At 46.6% G+C, this 25,278-nt stretch overlaps 1 protein-coding gene across 16 annotated transcripts in view; it reads right to left on the reverse strand.

The window, feature by feature from the left end:
* Window positions 1–8,116: 8,116 nt before the first annotated feature.
* KIAA0319L (KIAA0319 like) overlaps window positions 8,117–25,278 on the reverse strand; it is a 133,297-nt gene continuing 116,135 nt past the window's right edge. For 10 of the 16 annotated variants that reach the window (XM_030912606.1, XM_030912603.1, XM_030912604.1 and 7 more), the window contains 8 exons: window positions 24,540–24,691; window positions 24,052–24,190; window positions 22,361–22,520; window positions 18,400–18,542; window positions 17,173–17,295; window positions 16,517–16,607; window positions 15,319–15,410; window positions 8,117–9,392 (listed from right to left, as the gene is read on the reverse strand). In XM_030912606.1, coding sequence (XP_030768466.1) covers window positions 9,205–9,392; window positions 15,319–15,410; window positions 16,517–16,607; window positions 17,173–17,295; window positions 18,400–18,542; window positions 22,361–22,520; window positions 24,052–24,190; window positions 24,540–24,691 — 1,088 coding nt within the window. In that variant the 3' untranslated portion in view covers window positions 8,117–9,204. Of the gene's footprint in view, window positions 10,219–15,318; window positions 15,411–16,516; window positions 16,608–16,884; window positions 17,040–17,172; window positions 17,296–18,399; window positions 18,543–21,256; window positions 21,445–22,360; window positions 22,521–24,051; window positions 24,191–24,539; window positions 24,692–25,278 lie in introns of those variants that run through there. The other 6 variants (XR_004051953.1, XM_030912608.1, XR_004051954.1 and 3 more) reach the window with 6 other exon arrangements.

Below are 25,278 nucleotides of genomic sequence, written 5' to 3' on the forward strand. Positions count from 1 at the left end.
CGAAAAACATTGGTGGATTTTTCTAATATTGAACAATCCTTGCATTTCCTTGATTAAGTCCTAATTGATCACGATGTATTATACAGATAAACAACAGCACATATATATATACATGTCACATGTATAAATGTATACATACGTATATACACACAATTGGATTAAATAACCTTTATCAGTAACATTCCCTTCTATTCCTAGTTTGCTATTTTTCTTTTAATTATAAATAAGTGTTGAACTTAAATGCTTTTTTTGCATACATTGTAATAGTCAAATCTTAATTTTTCTGCCTTGATATTAATTTTAGATGCAAAAAAAAAAAATTAGCTAGCCAACCTGTGTGTGTGTGTGTGTGTGTGTATTTTATACAAATGAAATCTTAATTTTTTTTTATCTCTTGATTCTGGTGTTTTGTTTTGTCCCCAAAGGGGAGGTCTTTGCCATTTTTATTTACTTAATGCCCATTGGTCTACTCAGGTTTTTAAGGTCTTGCCAATTTGCGTTTTAACTTCCTCATTTTCATCTATATGTTCAGGTTTATTAACACAGTTCATAATTATTTCCTTTTTAAATTTTGTATTGTGTTTGCATCTTCTCATTTTCCTGGTCATTCTTAACCTTTTCAAAGAACCAGCATTTGGCTATGTCAATCTTCTTTATTTCATGTATTTCTAATTTTATTAATACTTCTCTTGTTTTTTTTCCAGTTGTTCATTCTTTAAATGATTGAATGATTGCTTCATTCATTGTTAATCTTTCTTGTTTCCTGAAAATGATTTAAAATCTACAACTTTTTCATCTCAGTACTGCTTTAGGTGTGTTTCCTGATTCAGACATAATGATATGATCATCAGTCTAAAAGTGTTTTCCCATTTCCTTTTTTAACCCAAGTAACGAATTTTCTTCTACCTGTTTAAAAAAGTAATACTTTCTACTTTTATTGATATTACTTTTTTTTTTTTTTTTTTTTTTTTTTTTTTTTTTTTTTTGAGATAGAGCCCTGCTCTGTCCACCAGGCTGGAGTGCAGTGGTGCGGTCTCAGCTCACTGCAACCTCTGCCTCCCACGTTCAAGTGATTCTCGTGCCTCAGCCTTCCAAGTAGCTCGAACTACAGGCGCACGCCACCATGCCCAGCTAATTTTTGTATTTTTAGTAGAGACGGGGTTTCACCATCCTCCTTTTGCCTGCTAGCAGCCTTGTCAGTTTTCAGGCTGTGTTTGAAGTATATTAATACTCACCACATTTACATTTTTTGTTTCATTGTTCTTTCTTATCTGTATATCCCACCTTTTTTCTTTTCTGCATTGAATTGTTTTATCAGATACTGTAAATATTGCTCCCCCCGTTTCTCTTTGTTAATATTTGCCTGTTTTTCCCCATCTTTTTTGTTCTATAATTGTTAGATTGTTTAAAAATGTTTATATTGAGAGTCCTTGATATTTTTTATTCATTTATATATGTCATTATAGACTCTTAGGTTCCTATCTTATTCAGTAGGTTGTGTTCTGATGCTCATTTATTTTGATACTCAAATTGTCACATATTTGACCAATGGAAGCCTCTTCTAACTGGCTTTTATGTCCTTCTGACATGTTCCTGTCCTTTTTTCAGCATTTCTTCACTTAACATACTCCAGGATGTTGTGGTACTTTTTTGGCATCAGCCATTTCTCTATAGAGCCATGATGCCTTCGCACTTGGTGTGCTCATTGCTACTAGGGTAAAATTGCGTCTCTTCCCTTTCAGTGGGTAGAGCAACCAATCAATAAATACATATGCATCTAACTATATACATCTGTATCCGTGTGTGTGTATGTATATGGTTTCTTTAAACCTGTGAGTTGATTCCAGTTTTTCCAATTTCAGTTCAACACCTCAGGATTCTTTGCAGCCTTCTCTCCCTTTCCACATTCATAATCCTTTCTCAAAGAGTGTGAAACCTGGCTCCCATTATCCTCAATATATGTACTTATTTTCTCAATGAGGAACTTGTTTGCACAGTATAATTAACCTCCCAACCATTTCAGCCACCCACTGCCCCTCTGACCCTGCTGCTGGGCAGTGGCTGCCTCACCAGGAGACCCCGCACCACGCGCACATGCGTCCATGGTTTGAGGAGGCCCCCACCTCCTCAGAGGCCACTGTCTCCATGCAGGTCCATGGTTTGGGGAGGCCCCCACCTCCTCAGAGGCCACTGTGTCCATGCAGAGAGGGCAGTGGAGATTGGGAGGAGGAGGTGAGAGAGTCTGGTGTTAAGTTCATATGTAAACACCTTAAACTTAATTACGGCTAATAGAACTTACTTCTGCTTTTTTTTTTTTTCTTCTTTTCACAATTTCTGTTTACTGGACTTCCTGGTTTATCCCCTTGCTTCCCACTGAGTAACAAATTTTCTTCTACCTGTTTAAAAAAGTAATACTTTCTACTTTTATTGATATTACTCTTTTCTTTTTTTTTTTTATTTGAGATAGATTCTTGCTCTGTCCACCAGGCTGGAGTGCAATGGTGTGGTCTCAGCTCACTGCAACCTCTGCCTCCCGGGTTCAAGTGATTCTCCTGCCTCAGCCTGCCAAGTAGCTGGAACTACAGGCACGTGCCACCACGCCCAGCTAAGTTTTGTATTTTCGGTAGAGACAGGGTTTCACCACATTGGTCAGACTGGTCTCAAACTCCTGACCTCGTAATCCTTTCAAAGTGCTGGGATTACAAGCCTGAGCCACTGCACCAGGCCAAAGTGCCAAAATGCAAAGCTAGTCCAGCGTGGTTGTGGGGGGAGACAATGGTAAATCAGCCTAACAATAACCCACAACACTCAGACCAACATGTTACTCTTAATACTAATCATGTTTGTTTATCCCTATTGGTTTCTTTAACTTAGCATTTAAATCTTTTCCTAGTAAGACTTTGTTATTTGTTAGACTTTTATGTTCCTTTGGTCTTACCCACTCTTACTTACTATGTTAATTATTTTATTATATAATTACAGGTTTTTTCCTTTTTGTTAGTCCTAGCTGTTTCAGACTACAACCTTTGCCAGGGTATTTGCTCCCCGTCACTTCCCATCTGTCTTCCCATGTCTAGATGAATTTTTCATTTGACCACTTCTTCCAGGAATATGTTCTAAATGGGTCCTTATGTGAAAAAGTTACTGAAGCCTTATGTCCCTGAGAATTTTTTTTTTGAGACAAGGTGTCACTCTCACCTAGGCTGCAGCTCAGTGGCATAATCATGGCTCACTGCAGCCTCTAACTCCTGGGCTCCAGCAGTCCTCCTGCCTCAGCCTCCTGAGTAGCTGGGACTACAGGCATGTGCTACCACATGGAGTTAATTTTTAAAATTTTTATTTTGTAGAGATGGGGTCTGGCTATATTGACCAGGCTGGTTTCGAACTCCTGGCCTCAAGCGATCCTCTTGCCTCGGCCTCCCAAAGTGCTGGGATTACAGGCATCACACAGCTTGCCTGGCCGCCTGAGAATATTTTTTTATTACACTCAAGTTAGTGAGTTTGTCTTGCTATACATTTTGAGGTCAAAGTTCTCTCCTTTAGCACTTTGAGAACATATTCCTTCCTTTTTTCATCTGATACTGTTAAAAAGCCTGATGTCCATCTGAATTGATCTGTTAGTTCTCTGAGAGCTTTCAGAATTTCTGCTTTTCTTATTGGTCTTAAATGTCTTTCACTACAATGTTTCTGTTTGTACAGTTTTCTTACTAATCATTGTATGAGTCCTTTGATCTTTCTTTAATTCTGGGAAATGTATTCTCATTATTTTTTCAAATATTTTCTCCTTTTTTTTTTCTTTCCTTCTGGGACTCCCATTATTCAGATTTGGCACTTCTGCTCTGTCCCTGGATCGCTCTGTATGTGTGTGGGGGGGTGTTCCCATGTTTTCATTTTCCTGCTTCCTTTTGGTAGAGGTCCTCAGTATGATGCTCCAGCTCATGGATTTGTTGTGAGATATATCTGTCCTATCCCATTTGTTAGTTTTTTCACCCTTAATATTTCTGTCAGGAGCCGGGTGCAGTGGCTCACACCTGTAATCCCAGCACTGTGGGAGGCCAAGTTGGGAGGATCACCTGAGGTCAGGAGTTCAAGACCAGAATGGCCAACATGGTGAAACCGATCTCTACTAAAAATACAAAAATTAGCCAGGCGTGGTGGCAGGCACCTTTAATCCCAGCTACTCAGGAGGCTGAGGCGGGAGAATCACTTGAACCTGGGAGGCCGAGGTTGTAGTGAGCCGAGATCGCGCCATTGCACTCCAGTCTGAGTGAGAGAGTGAGACTCCGTGTCTTAAAAAAAAAAAAAAAAATTCTACCTGGTCCTTGTTTCTGTTTCAGATTGCCAACATTTCCCTGTTTATTTTGAATTGTAGTTCAGCTTGCTGTCTTTGGGGGCAGGGACTTGGGCTCCTCAGGTGGCATCTGGTTATTTTAGCCTGTGAGCTCATGTTCCTTCACAGCACCAGCTTCGCTGTAGTATTTGTTGGTGAAAGGCCGAAGCCAGGCTCTACCCTGTCCCTCCCAGTGAGTTTAAGGGACGTTCATGACCTCCAGGCACCTCACAGTTGCTGCTGACCACTCCACCAGCAGTGTTTAAAGATTTACCTTCAGACCTTTAGGAAGCGAGGAGGCACAATTCCTAGTCATCCTCTGCCAGCTCTGAGGCTTTGGAGGGAACAAGGGCTTGGAATTTCAACGCTAAGAGCAGCTGCCCAGCCCACCCCTCTTTCTCCTCAGCAGAGCTTTGGGCTGCCCTGATAGTGTCCCACTGACATCAGTGACTTGACTGGTGGTCCCATGTCCAGCAAGAGCAGACATCTTCCTGATGCCCTACCTCCCCTCCCACTTTACGATAACCTGCATCTTTGGGGGTTCTTACAGGATTTGTGGGGAGTTTCCAGTTTGGTTTGGTTTGTGGTAGTGGTGCCTCAATTGGTGTTTTTCTAGGGTTGATCTTTGGGGAAGGGAACCTGGAGCTTAACGTAGTTCATTGTCTTAATAGAGCCAAAGTCCCAGTGTCTCTTTTGTTGTCTTTTTATTTTCAGTCTTTCTACGTGATGTTTTAGATGTCCGTCCTGTAAATAGAGATTTACAATTAAACCCAATCTGTTAAGTTCTGTTTGCTGGTAGTGGTTTTGTCGTTAACATCCAATCTGAAAACTAACGCCTATGAAGTGGTCACATTTTTAATGCTGATTTTTTCCCTCCCTTCCTGCTGACTGGTTGATTGAAATCCTTCAATTTTTTTCTTTCCATGTCTGGTTTAGATGTTCTACATTCTAGTTCTGAATTTTCAGTGGCTTTCTCAATATTTGTAAGATGAATGCCAGACTTTCTAAAATGAGTATTTCTACCATCGTCCTGTGGAAAGACTAGGTTACAGTCATCACCCCATCCCCATCTTGTATGTTACAGTTCAGTATTTTCATTCCATCTCTTTATTCTCTCCCCAAGTAGTACTCCCTGGGAATTTCCTAGGCCAGCTTCCACTGGAGGATTCGTGTGGGAGAAGCTAGCAGCGACCAGATCTGCCATCTCCCTCCCCGCCTTAACTGGCGTTTTCCTTTGAGAAACCACCTCTGTCACATCCCTGGGCTGGTCAGAGTGCGCCCCTCCTGTGCTCCTGGAGCCCTCCACATGCTTGTGTAGGTTTGCCAGACTCTGTGTTCATCATGGGCACACTTTAAAGGGCATCCCAGTTCCTGGGGTGGAGACTAGGGATAGGATGATGGGTAAGTTGACATTGGTGGTTTTGAAAGGCTGAAGTTTATACTGCTTTCCCAAATAAAAGTATGGTATTTAGTATTTCCAAAGAGTACCACGTTTAAAGAGAGTGCTTTTAAGAGAGAGAGAGCTTGGAATTTCTTGAGATAAGGTAGGGATAAAATGGTGTGCACTGGTCGCTCCTGAAAACAGCCATGTTTATGGTTTCTGTGGTTTCTCTACTGCTGTCCCTTAATCACTGATGGGACATACAGATTATGGGTAGCAAGACAGGAACTGTTTTCATCTGAGGCTATTGAAACTCGTGTGTTTTGTTTCTACGTAACAGAATCAGAATGAAAAACTTCTGAGGCACTGACTACTCCCAGATCATGTAGCTCACTTCAGATGTTGTAATATCTGTGCTGTGTTAGAGGTAAGAATGTGACAAAACAGAAGTTAGGCGTCTAGCCTCATGAACTTGCAAGCGGGTTGGGGACAAAAGGCTGAGTTCTGCACAGTGTCTGAAAGCACAGAAGTCGTCGACAACCCCATATAGAGCCCCAGGTTTCAGAGGGAAAGGATTCTAGGCTCCTAGGATCCACTTGAAGACAGGGCATTACCTGGGGAAAAGCTTCAACTGCTCCAACAGGACGGCACTCTCTTTTAATGCTTTAACCAACTAATAAATGCCAAGAAAAATCATGATTGGCCTGTAATCCCAGCACTTTGGAAGGCCGAGGCAGGTGGATCACCTGAGGCCAGGAGTTCAAGACCAGCCTGGCCAACACGGTGAAACCCCATCTCTACTAAAAATGCAAAAATTAGCCGGGCGCGTTGGTGCATGCTTGTAATCCCAGCTACTGGGGAGGCTGAGGTAGGAGAACTGCTTGAATCCAGGAGGCGGAGCTTGCAGTGAGCCGAGATCATGCCACTGCACTCCAGCCCGGGCAACAGAACAAGATTCTTTGTCTCAAAAAAAAAAAAAAAAGAAAAAATAATGATTGCTAGTGTTTCCAGGATTCAGCTCCCCATTTAAGAGCAAAACTCCAGCTAAAAAAAAAAAAAAATATATATATATATATATATATATATCCTTCAGTGGGTTGTAGCTGAGATAAACAAGATGGAGAAAAGAAGCCCAGAGGAAAAGGGAAGCCTCCCTTTTTTACTACAAAGCCAGTAAGTGGTCGGGTCCTGTGATTCCTTCCCGAATCCTTTGAAGCTATTCCTAATGCACCAACCTCACCAAGGCCTTATCGCCTCCCACCCAGCTGTTCTGTGCAGTCTGGTCTGTACCCAGCGCCATTGTTCTGTTGCCCAAGCTGCCAATGGCTTCCACTGTGTGCAGGCCAACTGTTTTTCATCTGGCCACTCTCTGGAGTGCCCTCCGCTCCACAGAGCCTGTCTGCTGTGGCTGTGTTTGGGCTGCAACACTGCCCCCCACCTCCACCCATCAGCTGAGCAAACCCTGTGCCCTTAGCTTGGAAGACACACCTTGGCAGATTCAAGCCCTCCCTTTTCTGAACTTACTTCTTTCACCCTCACTCAGGATGGGACATGTGCTGGCTCCTATTCATGTGGCATTGACTATGCGCTTCTAGGCCAAATGTTCTAAAGGGAGGCCCAGGACCAGCACATCATCATCTCCTGGGAACCTGTTAGAAAGGCAAATTCTTATGTCCTCCCCCTTCCCCAGACCTACTGAATTAGAAACCCAGCAACCTGTTTGAAGAAGCCTCTCGTGCTGAGGTTGGAGACACTGCTGCAGAGCGAGCAGGCTCTGCCGGCCCTGAGTTCTCCTCTGTCAGCATCTGTGTAGATTGTTACTTCATCTCACTATGCCTCGGCTCTCGATCTGTAAAAACAGCCACTGCTGCCCTCCTGCAGCAGGGTTTTGTGCCCAGGGCCTTGGAGGGAGCATGAGCTCAGTGGTCCTTCCCTCCTCCCTGCCTTGGAGTGCTAGGCTGTGCACCAGCCCTCCCAAGCCACATGCCCAGCAAAGCGCGCTCTGAACTAGGTACAGTCAACCCACTGGGAGGCATGTGGCCAACCTCTACTATTTGGGAACCCCAAAGGGAAGATGAGTGGTCAACATTTCTAAACCCACAGCCTGGACTTTGGGACATTCTGTGTCCCGCCCGCTTGCTCACAGGTGGACATGATCATTTTTGTGTTAACAAAAGATAAGGGAAGAAGGGACATCAACCCTCCTCCCTTAAAGCCAGCAGGGATACCGGGGTGGTGCGCTCGCACCGCCCGCGGCAGGCAGGGCCCAGCACCACTGCTCGCATGTGCTGATGCCAGGCCCAAAACTTCCTTGCCAGAGCCATGACCTCACAGGGCTGCCCAGGGGGTGGGAGCTGTGCATAGGTCCGAGATGTAGCGTGAAGCAGCACAGCCGGCAGACAGAGTGCACAATTAAATACCATGTTTAATCATCCCACAACGGACAGTAGTGCAGTAGTAGAAATTGTAAGTGTTTCTTTAAAAAGTTGCTCCCCCAAAGTTTCCATTCCCCAAAACCCAGATAACCATGGTGGAACAGGGCGAGGGCCAGAGGGACTCAGGAAGTCTTGGTTCCAAGGAGCTGAAAGTCTTTCCAAGTCAAAGTTGCCTTTTGAGCAGCCAAGAGCCCAATGAGTTGATGCATACGCGCTCACTCTAACACGCACACATGCAAGGGACACAGAAAACACACAGATGGTGGGACAGAGAGGGGAGCACGGTGGGGCCGTCGCACACATGCGCTGTCATGCCACAACATTCCAGTCCATCTGGGGCTGTCTCCTCTGGGGACAGGGAGTGGTGGCCTGAGCCCCAAAGTAGCAGGTGCCGGTCAGATGGAGGGGGAGGCTGTCTGTCCAGCCTGGCTGCTCTGACAAGGGCCCTGGCAGCAAGAGAGGCCACCCGCCATCCCTGACACAGTCATTCCTCCCCTAATCTTGGGCCAGATGGGAGAAGGGAGTGGGGCTCCAGTGTTAAGGGGGGCCAGATATCATTTCTATGCTACTATCTCAGCATCTGTGGTGAGGGGAGGGGTGCCACTTCCTCTTTGCCCAGCGAAAGGGCATACTCTACCCCAGAAAAGGAAACACCATGCCCACAGTGCTTGCTTTTGCACTCAGGTGTGCAGGCAGCACAGCAGGCCCCGCCCTGCAGCACTCCGGGCACAGTGACCCTGCCCACCAGGTTGCTGCAGAGGCCAGGAGCTGGCTGGGTCTGCCCGCGGCGGAGGGGAGGAGTTCGCAAAAAAAGGCCCTGAGGTGAGGATATCTGGGGGCCCACCAGACAGGTTTAAAGAGGAAACCTCTTCATTCACAGCTTCGTTCAGGGGTTCCTGGAGGACGTCTCTGGATTCAAGTTCCAGGGGTTCTGGTTGGGGCTGTCAGGGCGAAATGACCAGCAGAGGCTGGGACAGCAGCTGCCCGCAGACTCAGGAGGTAGGAGGACTGGTCAGGCTGTGTGCTGGGCCCTGCCCTGAGGAGACAGACCAGGTTGGCTACAGGATCTCCTCCCGTGGGCTCCTGGCCTTCAGAGGGGTCTGTCCGTTGGGTACAGAGCCATTCTGACCATGCAGGAGTTTGCCCTTCTCTCGGTCTGGCCACGTGAAGATGGCGTCGTCGCTGTCCAGCTCTGACTCGGAGTGCATCAGGCTGCTACTTAGCACCAGGCCTTTCTGTTTGATGCCTACAGGGAAAACAAGGAACCCAGCGTCAGAAGACTGGCCTCCAGGCTGGAGCCACCCCCACACCTTACCCCAGCCTGAGGAGCCAAGGAACAGGGCAAGTCACAGGCTCCTCTCCAGGCTGGGAGGTGCAGATGGAAGGAAGCTTCCCTAGTCCTTCTCCCAGGCCCAACTGGCTGGAACAGTCCACTAAGGGGTGTCACAGAGTATGGATGAGAGCACACCTGGGGTCCCCTGCTGGTTCTTCATCTCCAGTATCCATGAGCTTTGGTTCAGGACACCTAGTGATACTCTCTTTTCTTTACCTTTCAAATTTGGAATATTTTATCATCTCCCTCTATGGATGGAGTGACATGGTAGGCAAGAAAGCACAAAGAAGTCAGGCTCTGGAGAATGAGCTTTTAGCTGCATCCTAGCTCAGCAGGGCGGCTGAGTCCTGGCACAGCAGGAGTGCAGTTGCAGTCCATGGAGACATTTGCTCTGTGGGCTCCTGTTTGCTCTGGCTTCACTGATGCTAGGGTGGCAGAGCAGGTGCATGCTTGGAGAGGTCTCCTGCTGGGGACTCTCAGAAGCAGTCCTAAGCAGCCAACTCACCAGAACACAAGAAGCAAGAACTGTAGGAAGCACCTGGGGTCGAAGAAGACACCTGCGATTCTGCAAGCCATGGTAGTCCCTTCACTACTTACCCCTACAGATGTAGAGACGCCACAGACATGAAATGTGGTCGGATAAGAAGAGCTCCAACAGCAAGATGACTGCCCTCTGGCTGGTGCAAAAACTCCAGAGAAAGTAAACAGCAGGCTGAGACAGCAGGACTAGAAGTGGGAGCTGCCAACAGGTGGCACCCCCTCAGCAGTGTTCTGGGTCCTGGGAATGCCCACGCCCAGGAGCTAACCTCCCCCCTTTCTAAAAAATGTAACCAGTCAGGTGAGGTGTGTTTGACCCAGGCAGCACCACAATCTCATCATCCAATAACCATTCTCCCTACTCCGGTGAGAAGGATCCAGATCTCCCTCACATACTGAAAGTGTCCTGAGAGGATTCCCAGCCATTCAGCCCTTCCTGGCCACACCTGACTTAAGGCTGGGAGTGCCTCGAGCTCTCCAGGCTGAGCGCATCCAGACCCTGATGTGCCTGTCTTTCAGGACCACATGCGCCTGAGGACCTTGCCCATGTGCAGCGGTGCCTGTGCCACATGCTCTGGGGCTCGGGCAGGGAGCTTCCTCCCCCACGTCGGTGTCAGGGTTACAGTTCTGGGTCTTGACTGCACAGCCACCTCTCCTACCGAGTTTTCGGGCAGCAGAGCAGCAGGGCCACAGAAGAACACTGACAGGGCATCTCCAGTGTGGTAGGGACAGTGGAAAGGGCCCAGGGAAGGGCCCAGGTCCTCCAAAGGCCCTGCCTCGCCCCTTGAAATACCCACCCGTTCACAGCTGCCTCCTTCCCAAAGCCCCTCTGGCTATAGCAGTGAGGACAGGAGCCTAGGTTCAACCTAATATACTTCAATAGAAAGTTTTAGAAAAAAAATTAATAGACTAACAAAAAACAAAAACAAAACAAAACAAAGCCATAGCTGCTGAATGTAAAGGGGGCCTCCTGAGAGGGCAGCCCTACACTTACCCAGGTGGGACTGCTCTCCTTCCTCAGTTACTGCTCATCCTCAGCCTAAACTCTCTCCCGGCAAACTGTCCGTCCAGGCTCCCGCACACACACATCCTCTTTCCCCGCCACAGGCCCACTCAATTTACCCTTCTTCCAGTTAAACTTCTTCAGTTCCATACCTGACACCATATGGTCTTGAATCCCATTCTCCTCGTCGTCCTAGTGACTCGACTCTAGGCTGGACCTGCTAACCCACTGAGCTCAGAACAAGAACCAGTGCTTCTGGCCTGCTCAGACCCACACCGAACCTGAGCGGGCTCTCCCAGCTCCCTTCGGTAGACACTGCCCACAAGAGACCAGCCCTGCTGCCCTCACCTGGTCGCACATTGTTGGTTCTGGTCACCTAGATGCCACTGGAACACCCTGTGGCTCTCCCCTCTCCCTAAGATGTCCGTTGTGCTGAGCTCAGGCTCCCATCGAATCTCGTCTCTGCAGCACAGCCCTTCTCCGGGCCATTACCCCTTGTTTCTCCCCTCCTGCCTCAGAAGAGGCATATGAACTCCATGGCTCCTTTTCTCTCCTCTCTCCCCTTCTCCCTCCTTCCTCCTCAGTCAGGAAGCACCTCTCCAACGTGCCACGCCTCTACCTGCCTTCGATATCACCACCCACAGTCAGGAAGCACCTCTCCAACGCACCACCCCTCTACCTGCCTTCGACATCACCACCCCCAGATCTGCCCATGAGCCCCTCTCCGAGGAAGAGGAGGCCCTTGCCCTCTGCCTGCCATCCTGCTTCTCTAGCTTTCACTGCTCAGCCTCTAAAAGGATTTTTAAATATTCAGGGCCTTCATCTCCTCACTTCACTTCCTAAATCGCCCGCGCTTTCACTTCCACTGTCACCCACTCTACTGCAGTTCTCTGATGGGCCAGGAGCTCCTCTGGTGCTATCATCGATTCTGATTCTTTGGCCTCTGCAGCAGCAAACACCGATGGCTGTCCCCTAATGAATCCTCTCCTCCCTCCTCGACGGTCCTTCTTGGACTCCTCAACCCTAGGCCTCTTCTTTTGTCCCATAAGGGATGTGACCCTTTGTGGTGCTGATCCTCACCAGCAGGTGGGAGATTCCTATTTCTACAGTTCCAGGTCTGACTCTTCTGCTGAGTTCCATTTAATTCATCTTCTCTTACCCAGTCACTGCATCAGAGGTTCTGATTCTATCAACAGCACTATCATTCTCCATCTCTCAGGTTGGAAGTCAGCCCTGACATTGCCAGGGCTAGCTATAATCCACTGACATCATGCTGTGTGAACCACTGTCAGCTCCTCCTTGGACCAAAAATCTCCTTGCTGGTCTCCCCACTTGTAGCCACTCCCCTTCAATTATTATATGCCGTCACCAGACTGATTTTCCTAAACCAGCACATTCAAAACTTTGCTTCCCAGCATCACCAGGATAAATGTTTAACTCTGCAGGCTGACAGTGAAACTTTCACAATTTGGGATTTGTCAATCTTTCATTCTCATTTCCTCAACTCCACTCATAACCATCTTGAACCAAACACTTGATCTCCTCCAACATTTCTTCTCCAGTCTCTCCCATCTCAGGGATACCACCACCACCCGACCCACAGAGGCTCAGTGCAGAAGCTACGAGCCATCCTTCCTTTCTCCCTTCTCCCACACCCCTCGGCCAACAGACCGCTAACCTCATCAAGTCTTCCTCAAAAACGTATCTAGAATCTATCTGCCTCTCAACCCCTAGGACATTCTAACTTCCTTTCAGCCAGCCTTTCCCTCTCCAACCCCTGCATCTGTCAGCCACCGTTTTCTTTTTCTTTTTTTTTTTTTAAGACAGAGTCTCACTTTATTGCCCAGGTTGGAGTGATCTCGGCTCACTGAAACCTCCACACCCCCAGGTTCTAGCAATTCTCCTGCCTCAGCCTCCCCAGTGGCTGGGATTATAGGCGCCCACCACCACGCCCAGCTCACCGTTGTCTTTTAAAATAGAAATCAAGACGGGTGCCATGGCTCACACCTGTAATCCCAGCACTCTGGGAGGCCAAGGCAGGCAAATTACATAAGCCCAGGAGTTCAAGAACAGCCTAGGCAACATGACGAAATCCTGTCTCTACCAAAAATACAAAAAAAAGCTGGGGATAGTGGCGCACCCTGTAGTCCCAGCTACTTGGGAAGCTGAGGTGGAAGGATCACCTGAGCCCTGGAGGCCAAGAATGCAGTGGGCCTTGATCGCACCACTGCACTCCTGCCTGGGTGATAAGAGTGAGACTCTCTCTCAAATAATAATAAATGTAAACCAAATCCCACCATTCACCCCCTTAAAAAGCTATCTGGCTCCCCATTGTGCTCAAGAGGAGCCCTCAGCAGGGCCCCTGCTCATCCATTGAGCCTTGGGTCACTCACCCCTTACTCCGTGGGAGGGTGAACCTGTCCAGCATGTCACCTTCTTCTACCTCCTCAAATGCTCTCTGCTCCTTCCAGCAGCTGGGTCTGCACCAGTTTTATTCCTTTGCCTGGAATGCTACTTCCTGCAGCTTTATCTGGCTAGCTCCCACTTATCCAGGTCTCAGCTTAGGTGTTTTTCTTCATAAAGGACTTTTATGAGCATATTTTATATATTTGTGAGTTTGCTTAATGTCTGTCTGACATAAGCTACACAAGAATGGAGTCTGTCCGTTTGATTCACCACAATATAAGCAGTGTCTGGCACAAGGCCTGGCACACAGTGGTCCTGCTCCATATCAACAGATGAATGAGACACAGCCCCTGCCCTCAGGGATTTCACTGATGGGTGGGGAGACAGGCAAATATAACTCATCATGAGGCAGCAAGAGAAATGCTGACCTAGGGATGTGGGAGAAAGGTGAGCACAACTTGAGGAGGTTAAGGGAGGGATAAGAAAGCTTTCTAGGGCTGGGTATGGCAGTGCATGCCTGTAGTCCTAGCTGCTTTGGGAGGCTGAAGCAGGAGGACCACCTGAGCCCAGGAGTTGGAGGTTGCCGTGAGCTACGACTATACCACTGCACTCCAGCCTGGGTGACAGAGCAAGACCTTGTCTCCACATTTTAAAAAAAGAAAGAGATTACTGGATGAACCAGCAGAACTCATTTAGAAAAGAGGGAGATCAGCAAAAAGATTCTAGAAAAACAAAGTGATGTAAGTTCACAAAGGCCACATCTACCAGATCAAAAGTTCTAGCTTTTTGTGCTAGAAATAGTAAGTCACTGAAGAATGTCAAGGGGTGAAAAACATGATCAGAGTAACATGATAAAAAACCTTGGCTGCGGCGTGAGGGGTGGGTTTTGCACATTTCACCTCCAGGCCCTCATTCTCAATATTCCTGGGTGAAATACTCTGCCTACCCTCACTGCTCTAGTTTCCTGGGCTCATTTCAAGCCCCACCACCTCCAATCTCCACCTTGACAGTGTTGGTGGATCGAGCTGCTTGGTACAGCATCCAGACTGCTGTGAGCCTGTTCTCTTCTGCTGCTGTGTGTCTCTTCTCCCTCACTAGACTGAGGGCACAGCCTGTGTCTGATGACTGTCTATACCCCCACAGCCTCTCCCTAACCCAAAGCTTTATGCATGAAAGGTGTTTAAGAAATGCTTTACATAAAAATAGTTCTATTTGCAGAGTGTTTAGGAATCGCTTTATAGAGAGTCTAGCTCTCATAAACCAATGATACCTGTCCCATGGCATCCGTGATGAGCGAAACCCTCACCAGGTGACCCAGCCCAGCCAAGGAAGGCAGGCTCACTACCTGCCCTAATCTCCCAGTGCCATCACTCAAAGTCATCTTAGTGTTTGTGCAGGGAAAACGCCCTCCTATCTACCCCAAGACACTGACAGAAGCTGTGGACTTGTCAAATAATAAAGATAGGAAGACAGGAGAACAAGGCTGGCTGAAAGGTGGTCAGCTGGCAGACACGGGCCTGGGTCTCATCTCCGCCCATAAAGGACAGACTGGTCAGCAGTAAGAGACAAGTCCAAGGTCCCTGACCCTGACTACCTGGGGCAGTTGGGAAAGCAGAACTCCAGGTGGGAAACACGAGGAGAATGCCCAGCCGAAGGAAAACAAGAGGCCCAGCTCCCGCGCCAAGCGGAAGTAGCAGGCGAAGTAGGTCCTGGAGGCATTCTGCCCCGTGCAGCTCAGGGCAAATCTGACCCTCAGTCTTCATCAGGCAAAAGGGAACAAAATGCTTTGCAAGCACAGTGAACTGTTAGTGATACACTCAGGAGGGGCTAGTGACAGCGGCCTTCCACAGGAGAGGGCACAGACCTAGCAGCTCCGGTGCCCAGGGCCTCTACCTGTTCGGGAGGTTGGCTTCAGCTCCAGGCTTTCCTGATCCGTGGCATCCAGGATCTTGTACTTGCTTTTCCTCTTGGATTTTCCTTTTTGCCTAGAAAACACAACCCCCACCCCTGCTCAGGAAAGAGGTTCTCTGGGAGGATGAGGATGAGAGTCAGATGTGCATGCGGGGCCCTGTCTTGGTGGGGCACCTACTGGGAGGGGTGTCCTCTCCTCACTTCTCAGCCAGGAAAGGTGGCAACTGTGATTTGTTCCTCAAATGTTCCTCATTGATTCTGGAGAAGGGCAAGGGAGCTATGCCCACCTTGGCACAGACTCACCATCCCACAGGGGCAATGAAGGACAGATTGGTTAAAAACATAAAGAAAACAAAATCCTCTGCTTGAAGGGTGTGGGAGGAGAGAGGCATTACACTAACAAAATTGGTAATGGTGGTTGTCTTAGACTGGTGGGAATTTTTTTAAATTCCTTTAGTTCTAAGTTTTAGAAGAGGTTATACTGCAAGTTGCTTCTCAGCTCTGTCACTATTAACTGGTCCTCAGACAGTGATGTACCTTTCCTGAGCCTAAGTTTTATTATCTGTAAAATGGGAAAAGGTTGTGTGTATTAAAAACAGTATTACCTATAAAAATATTATGGCACACAGTATACACAGAAATAATATTATTAATAATGAAAACATAAATGTAACCATTCCATCTTAGAAGACTCAATAGGAAGACTCAAATGAAAAAACACAGGACGCTTGAGCCTGGCTAGCCTAAGTGCATACCTGTGTGGAAACATGCACACTCATGAATCCCAACTAGAAAGGAAGGCAGAATTTAAAACGTGCGGGCTATGCTGGTGAGGCTACGCTGTGGTGCATTAAAGAAAATACACCTTACAGATGTGATCCAGGTCTGTACCCCTGGCCGTCACACTCATCTCCCCACCTTGCCCTGCTCCTGCCCAGCCATGTTTCCCAGGTTCCAAATCACTGCAGTGGCTGCCACTCACTGAAGGAGTGTGCCTCTGCCCTCAGAAGAGTCTCAGGGTGAGGAAAGCTGCCCATGCATGCCTTAGGTGGGTCAGAACTCTCTAACGCTGACTGAGGACCCAGCCCAGTCCTTCCACGTGGAAGGTGCCAAATACCTCTCTGAGGAACGAATGTATGACAAGAAGCCCGAATGAATTTCAAAGGAAAATCCATCTTACCTCTTACAACAACAGATCACAGTCCAAGACAGGATTCCCAAGGCAACAACAATGACAAAGGTAGCAATGATAACATATAACACGCTCCACTCTGCCAAGAAAATCAAAATGGTGAGGGCTGTGGAGGGAGAAGCTGGGAGGGAGGTCTGGGCTGCCCCCAGCTTGGGCAGGTGTGGCTTCACTCTGGAGACAAGAATGCCCCAGGGTCCCCCAGGAAGGTGAAACCTTGGCGTTAAGGGCAGCGGAAGCTTTAAACCTTTTGAAATGTCCCTGCTTTCCAGTCCCTGCTCCACGCAAGCCCGAGACCCTGCAGCAGTGGTGCAGGCTGAAAAGGCATAAGAGGGAAGCGAGGGCTTCCATTAGGCTACCGCATGGAGGCGCTCCAAAAGACAGGGCTTTTCAGCTAGTGGGATTTAGGCTGTAACTGGCATTTGATCTGAGTTAAGCCTGGTTCTTCTTACACGACTGCTTCAGGGCTTTCCTCTAACCTTGAGCAAGTGTGGAGGAAGGAAGTAAAAGTCCTCTGCAAACAGAAAATACACAAAGTTCTTATCCTTGCCTGCTCATCTGCTTCAGAAACACCAACACCCACCCACTCAGCAAAGAACCACATTCAGTGCCAAACAGGCTGGCACTGTGCCACATAGAAAACTCACCACAGTTGCTGTCTCCATCCCTCAGCTGCACCTTGATGAAATTCTCCATCCAAAAAGGGTCACAGATACAGCGTTTGGTGAATGAGTCACAGTGGCCATGGTCAGAACAGTTCAGCTGACACGCTGAGAGTGGCAGCAAAGGGAAGAAAGTCAACAAGAGTCAGCCAGGGGTGACAAGCAGCACCTAGAGCCCATGAGAGCACCAAAGCACCCCAGATTAATGCTGTGTGGTAAAATGTCCTCGAGACCCACCTTGGGCATAGTGCCTGCCTTTCTCATCTCGACTGGACAAAACTAGAACAGTCAGGAGGGCCACTACAAAGACACTTCAGTCTGTTTTCACTTGTTTGTCAATATCAGCAATTCTTAATCTTTTATGTCCCACACATCCCCTTCTCAGAATTGCAAAAATAAAATACATATAGTATTCAAAGGAAAGCAATAATTATATTAAACATGTTTTTGAAATATTTAAGAAGACAGGTGGGGCATGGTAGCTCATGCCTATAATCCCAGCACTTTGGGAGGCTTAGGCGGGCAGATCACTTGAAGTCAGGAGTTCGAGACCAACCTGGGCAATATGGTGAAACCCCGTCTCTATAAAAATTAGCTGGGCATGGTGGTACATGCCTATAATCCCAGCTATTTGGGAGGCTGAGGCAGGAAATCACTTGAACCTAGGAGGCGGAGGTTGCAGTGAGCTGAGATTGCACCACTGCACTGCAGCCTGGGTGACAGAGCAAGACTCTGTCTCAAAATAAACAAATAAATAAGCATTAAATAACAAGAGCTAGAAGAGGGTTTAAAAACTATCATAATTTCAAAGTAGTGATAAGTAAAAATGACATCACGTAACGTGATAGGAAATTATTTGTGATTTCTGTTGCCTCAAAGCCACAGGTTCTATTGATACTACTGTAGTTTATTTTGCCTACATTTATCATTAAAGGAAACAGTGGGTTTCAGTCAGAGGTTAGTGAAAACAAAGATGTAATTTTTCCCCACTCAAGCTCACAGCCTTCTGAACGCGATCTCAGGGGTCCATGGGCCCCAAGTTACGAATCCCCAATGATGAATCAGGACTCTTTCATGATAATGGTAGTGTAAGAAAACGATTATCTCCATCTTCCCAGAGAAAAGGAGATGAAGGCCAAGGACAGAAAGGACCAACAGGTGAGCTGCAGGCACTGGGTAGGCTCTTGCTCCCAACTTCCCAGAATTACTCACTGACAGTGTTGATTTCCAGGGCTCTGAATATCAAAAAGTCTGCCTTTTGCTTCCGCAGCTCACTCTTGAGCATCGCTGCCACCTCATGGCCTTTGAAGATCTGGTGGGGAGGCTCGTTTTGAACAAAAAATACCATTTTGGTGCTGCAGAGACATGCAACAGTACTAATGAGCTGAAGCGATCCACACCTGCAGCAACAGCTACCATTCACTAAGTACCTTCTGTTTGCGACAGACACTGTGCTAAGTATTACATGCATTCTGTCACTACAAGTCAGTGAGAAAGGTGTTATCAGGGTCATCTCCATTTTACAGAGAACAACACTGGGGCTCTGTAAGAGGGGTTAAGTAACTTGCCCAAGGTCACACAGTTGATTATGGCAGAGCCAGATCCCAATCCTGTTATGTCTGACTACAAAGTCTGTTCTTTTTAAAATGCCCTAAGCTGCCCCAGCTAACAAAAGAATCCATTCCTCCAGCAAGAAGACCCATATCCTCCATCTAACTGGAGGATGAGACAAATGGGGATTTGGTATAGCTACACCCCTGCTGTCTGCCTTTTTCCAGCTAAGACTGCTGGGTTTGTGACTGGTTGACTTGAAAGACAAACCACAATGCTTTGTTAATGTAAATTGTTGAACAGCATCAAAGCTTATCCATAGGTCACAACATAGCCAAAACAATTATGATGACATCTATGAAATTATACTACTCCATGCCCAGAATCTGTTTGCTGACTGTCAATTTCTAAGATAGGCCACATGTGAACTCACATCTGAGTAGTACCAAGGCTGTTCTATGCTTTAGCCTTAATTTTTAGTAGCCTGCCTCTTGAGTTCCATGTGAGTTTTACAATTAGAACCTTCTAAATCAGTGGGTCACACTGGTTTACAGGTGTGACCAAGATATTGATCCCCTCAGCATGCAGTGTGGCTGGGTGGGACCTGGGCATCCTTGACGCCCTGGACCAGCTGCTTCCAGTACAAGCAGCCTTCTCTGTTTATCCCAAGATGCCCTATAAATGGTATCATTTTCTAGGCATGCATGACATAAAAGTCTGAGAAGTACTGCCACAGACTTTCTAAAAGCTTGCTGCACAGTGGGATTAACAATGGGGCATTATCAATTCCGGAAACAAACAACAAACAAAAAAACCTTTGCCATAAAGGATGTGTGGTTCATTGCCCATTATCTTCTCCCAGTTAACTAATTCATGCTTTCAGTTTCAATTTCGGTCTATATATCAATAACCCTCAGATCTTTATCTCTTTTCGCCACATCTCTCCTGAGTGACCAGTCTATATCTGCAAATACTTGTGTGAATATCTACCCCAGAGCTTCAACAGATGCCTCAAATCCAACAAGTCTCAAAATCAACTCCTAACCATTAATTGAACACTATGTGTTAGGGACTATACAAACATTAACTTATTTAATCCTCGTAACAATCCTATAAATAGGTACTAGTATTTTCACAGATAGTAAAACAGGTTCAGAGAGGTGAAGTACCTTTCCCACTGTCACAGAGCTAACACCAGTGGGGCAGGGCTCAGACGAGGGCCATATTCTTTCCCACTGTAAAATACTATTTTCTTCCAATCACATGTTCTTCCTGAATTCCTTAACTCAGTCAGTCCAGTCCAAGCCAGAAGCTCAGGGAAACCCAGAAGCTTCTCTCTTGTTCATGCCCTATATGCAGTGCTGGTGAATCTGAGCAACCCTGTCAACAGTGCTCTTACCAGCACTCTTGCTAACATCTTTCCACTGCTTGCCAGCCAATTCCCGCCAACTTGGATCAATCAAGCAGCCATGTGCCCTGTTCCTACTCCCAGGCTGCTGAGTATACTCATCCCTAATCGTGCTATCTCTGACCTAGTGAGCCCTGACTGTAGATTAAACTCACCTGGGGAGCTTTTGCATTCTAGGTACCCAGGCCCCACTCCACAACATCATCTGAACTATCATCTCTGGGGCTAAGGCTTGGGCAGGGTTATGTTCAGACAGCCTCCACAAGATTCTACTGTGTGGCTGAAGTTGGGAACCACTGCTCTCACCTCATGTTTCCAACTCGGCTGGTCCCCCAGATCTGCCTCCATTTATTACCCATCCCCTATCTCCACTATCTCCTTTTCCTCTCAGTCTACACAAATGCTCACAAATTTCCTATTTTAAAAAGATGTTCATGTTCCACAAGGACCACAATGAAAAAAAATTTTTTTAAGATATTCTTTCAATCCTACCTCCCATATTATTTTCAGCACCCACTTCCTCAAAAAGGTGTTATACTGACCATCTCTGTATCCTCAAACCATGAAATCTGTCCTCTGCCCCCAACATCCATGTAAAATGCTCTCACTATAGTGCTGATCTACTAATCACAAACCCATAGGCCTATTTTGTGTTCTCACCACACCTCCATCCCTGTAGCATCTGAATCCTTTCGAAGCACCCCTTCTGCCAGATCACCCCTTAACTTCCAGCAGACCACTTTCATTCGGTTTTCCTCCCACCTAATTGCTGTTTCTTAGTTTCTTTTGCTACCTCTTCTTTCTCCGCCTCCTCCTTAAATAATGATGCCCTTCAGAGTTGTGTCCTCATCCATCTTAGATCTCTCCTAGTGAGACTCACCCCTTCTCGTGGCTTTGGCTCCTGCCTGTATGCAGTAACTCCTATCTCGGGCTCTTCCTTCCACAAGTTCCAGCCTTTACTTGTGGCTAGCTGATGGAACATCTCCTGATGCAGCCCATAAGACACCCCAAATTCAATCATCCAAACTGGTTCCACCTGCTTCCCAATCTGACCTGAACCATCTATCCAGACATCCAAACCAAAAGCCTCACATTTGATATCTCACTCACCTTTATTCCTAAAGGGCCAAGTCCTGTTGAATTACCACTGAATTTCTTTTAATTTCTTCTCCTCTTCTTCCACTACCTTAATTCAGGTTTTATTACCTTTTTACTGGACTAGTCCAGAAGCTTCCTGATTGGTCTCCCAGCCTTTGGTCTCTCCCTGTTTTAGTCTAGCTTCCACACTACTGATCTTTCTTTAAAAAAAAAAAATCAAATTATGGAATTTCCTTGCTTTTAAAAACAAAACAAAAACTTCACACACATAAAACAAACCAACTTGGATCTGCCTACCCAAACTATTAAAACTAAAATCCTCAGCTTGCATATAACTGTTCTCAGTCTCCACTGCCAGTCTTGTCTTCTACCACATCCTGGGGCCACTAAGCTTGAACCAAGTGACTTCTTCTGGAAGAAACTGTACACTTTCATACCATAGGGCCATTGCTCAACGCTGTTCCCCTGTTCTGAATCTCCTCCCCATCCTCCCACACCTGATCAATACTGGTTTCCTTTTCCCTTTTTTTTTTTTCTTGAGACAGTCTCACCCTGTCTACCAGACTGGTATACAGTGGTGTGACCAGAGCTCACTGCAGCCTCAAACTCCTGGGCTCAAGTAATTCTTCTGCCTCAGCTTCCCAAATAGCTTGGACTACAGGCTCACCACACTCCACCTGGCTAATTTTTAAATCTTCTGTAGAAGTGGGGTCTTGTTATGTTGCCCAGGTTGAAGCTTTCCTCCTTCTAGAAAAATCTTTGGATTACCCCTGCCCCAACTCTCCTAGAATAATTCATTGTCCTTGCCACAGTGTTCCACAGTGCCACTTGTATCAAACTCACCCTGTACTAATGTTCCATATTTACTAATCTCCTCTACTAGACTCTGGTTGTCAAAATAGTGGACCTCCTACACCCTGGAGCCCTGCTGAAGTATCTAGTACCGCACATGTCATCTGCACTAGAAGACAGAAGTCTATTGAAGAAAAGGCATCATGAGTGTTTCTGGTCAGAAAGCCCACCCTTCTCTATCTAGCCACACTATTTCTCAGCTCATTCAAGAAGTCTGGGGGCCCCTGGTCTTTGCTTTGCTCCCCCCATTCATTGCCCAGCTACCTCTGCTCCGTGTACGGCTGAATCTTTTGCACAATGATGTCGGAATCCAGCACCCCCAGGAGGACCCCAATCTGGCGGATGAACATCCCCTTCAGCCTCTCAGTTAGCTGACTGACGTTGATATCCAAGATGATCTCCACCAGGTTGTTTTTCCTGGGATCTGGAAAGCATGTGGATCAGTCATGTCTTTAGAAGTAGGAGAGTAAACACAGATCTGCCACTGTGCATTTGCTTTGGCACAGGAGAGAAAGGAGTGAGAGCATTCAGATGTCCTTCAAATGGAAAGGGACAATAGTGAATTCCTGATCGGGCAATCTGGGGCTGGCTTAGAAAGCTTCTAAAGCACTCCTGGTCTCTATACCATCCTGAGAATTCCCACACATGTGCTGGGGACAAGACTGAAGCAGTGATGCAGTGAGGGGTAGAGAGTAATGATGGAAGTGGGGAAGAGAGAAACACTTAAACATTTGTTTTAAAAGCCTCTGTGCAACTGGCGGTGCTGAGCAATCCAGGCCAAGTGGGGGTATCAAGCAATCTCTCCTGACTCACATCTGATTTTCAGTGCCTCGCTGTATTTTTTGCACAACAATGGGAGGAAAAGTGTCCATCTCAACAATCTCCTCAATAATGGGAATGCATCTGTCCCTCAAGGTTTAAATACAGTTAACAAAAGAAAATCCAGTCAGCCAAGACACAAGGATTTCCTTAGAGCCACATCACAGCTGCACTATCTTTGTATAACTCTAAAACGGTGAGGCTATCATGTTTTACTTTTGAATATGTCCTAAAGATGTTCTACATTTGGAATTTCAAACTGATTATTTGGAATGCCTTATTTACATACTTGAATGCACCACTTGTCTGTTCTGATGTATAATTTGCATAATTAGTAGACTATCTGTGATCTGACTTTAAACACAGAAGAGATTTCAGTGTCTCAGCTACTGTCCTTCCTAAAGGCAGGACAAGGACTGGAAGACCTCCCAAGATCCCTTCCTGTCTAAAACATCCATATATGAGGTTGGCCTAGATAATAAAGAGGAGGTTTAAAGTTAACATCATTTCATCAGAAGCTCAGGAATTTATAAAGCTCTATCCCACCTCCACACTCAGTGCCTCCCTATCACCAAATTAACCTCAAAGCAAAACAAAAACAAGGTTCTATTTAAGAAGAACATTTTTATTTCTGCAAAGCTAAAAAATGTAAAGAGCACTATTACTTTACCTTCCCTGGATTGTCACATAAGGCCTGAGGCTCAACTTATAAAAATAACTTGTTTTCTGCATCTGGATGCTGATGAGACATCATGACTCAAGCTATTCCCATGCTCAGATTCCCAAGCACCCTGAGCCCTCTCTCATCAGTCACGAGGAGAGGAGAAAGTGCTGGACTAGGAGCACAAAGGCCTGGCTCTGACACAACTGCTGTGTGACACTGAGCAAGTCCTGCCCTCTCTGAGTTTGTTTCTCCATCTGAGATGAACAGGGGGAGGTCTGTATTTCTGCATGGGTGGGAGGTACTGTTGGAACAGACGGTCTCTATGGATTCTTCAGCTTGGGGTTTCTAGATTATTTTAAAAGCCGGACATGCCATCTGGCTCTGTCCATGATGGGGGAAGGGGGTCTCAGGATAGAGGTCTTGATTGCCTAATTCAGTAATTCTACTCAGCCTCATCACTAAATGAACTTACCAGGTTTCACCTCCACAGTGGTCCGGTCTGTGTCACTCTCACCCTTTGCATCGGTCACTTTCAGGTGAAACGTGTAGGTCCCCTCGACCAGGTTTGAAAGAAAAAGGATAGGGTGATGGTCAGAATGATTTAACACCTCCTGTAGGGTTGAACAACATGGCTATGTTACAGAACAAAATGCCATTCCTTTCCCGGAGTCAGTTGCTGCTTTCCCCATAACTAGGCCCTTCAGGGCTGAACTGTATCAACCTTGGGCAGTTCCTGATCTGGAACAGCATTGCGGCCTACAACTGCTAGGATCAGGAGAGGGAAACCCTTTCTGTGCTATACTAGCTTACAGAATGACCCTAAACAAGTCACTTAACCTCCCTGGATTTCAGAGAACAATCTGGGTTTGATATAAGGGGGCACTTGATTAAAGCATATACTAGAATGCGTGGCTCCTCCTCCCCACTCCTGTGTAGCTCTCCAGCTCCTAGCGCACTTACCCCTGCTGCTGGGCTCCCCTCATCTCGAGTCCAGAGGTAGCTGACTATTCCCTTGTCATCTGAAGACTTAGAGCCATCCAGCTCTGCTGTGCTCGTGGGTAAGGTAATCACCACATTTCCAGTTATCTTGGCTATAGGTGGTTTGTTTATTTCTAATCAAAGAGAAATCATTGAAATAATGTGACATTCTGGAAAAGAAGAAATGTTTCTTCATGATGCTTATGGGGACATTAAAACATCAAGAGTGTCTTAACTGGAGAACCTTTTTAAGTGCCTGTCCCTGCCACCAACCAACAGTGTAGATGAAAGCTACCAGCGCTTCAGTCCTGAGGTTCCAGTCCTACCTAGAGAAATGTTCTCCTAACACTGTACAACAGAGGGGACGAATGTGCTTTCCTCCCATATTCTCCCAGCAGCCTTTCCAAATGGAATCCATTTCTCTGCTTTGGAGGTATGTCATGATCAGAAATAACGGCCCAAACTGGCTTAAAACCTTGGAGTATAGGTTTCACCTAGTTGATCTTGCAAATTCTCCTTCAAAATATCTTAAAATGTTATTCTCAGAATATCTTTTTGGACCCCTTCCTTGGAACTTCACAAGAGAAAACCAAGAGCTACCTCTTTATGTGGAGCCCCACGTGAAGCTTTGTATATTCAGATGTCTATGCAGTATTTACTCAACTTGATATCTTGTGTCTGGAGGTCTGCATATCTGATGGTTTTTCCTGCTATCAACTTA

This window comes from Rhinopithecus roxellana, chromosome 12, assembly GCF_007565055.1.
Source record: "Rhinopithecus roxellana isolate Shanxi Qingling chromosome 12, ASM756505v1, whole genome shotgun sequence".
Lineage (NCBI taxonomy): Eukaryota > Metazoa > Chordata > Mammalia > Primates > Cercopithecidae > Rhinopithecus > Rhinopithecus roxellana.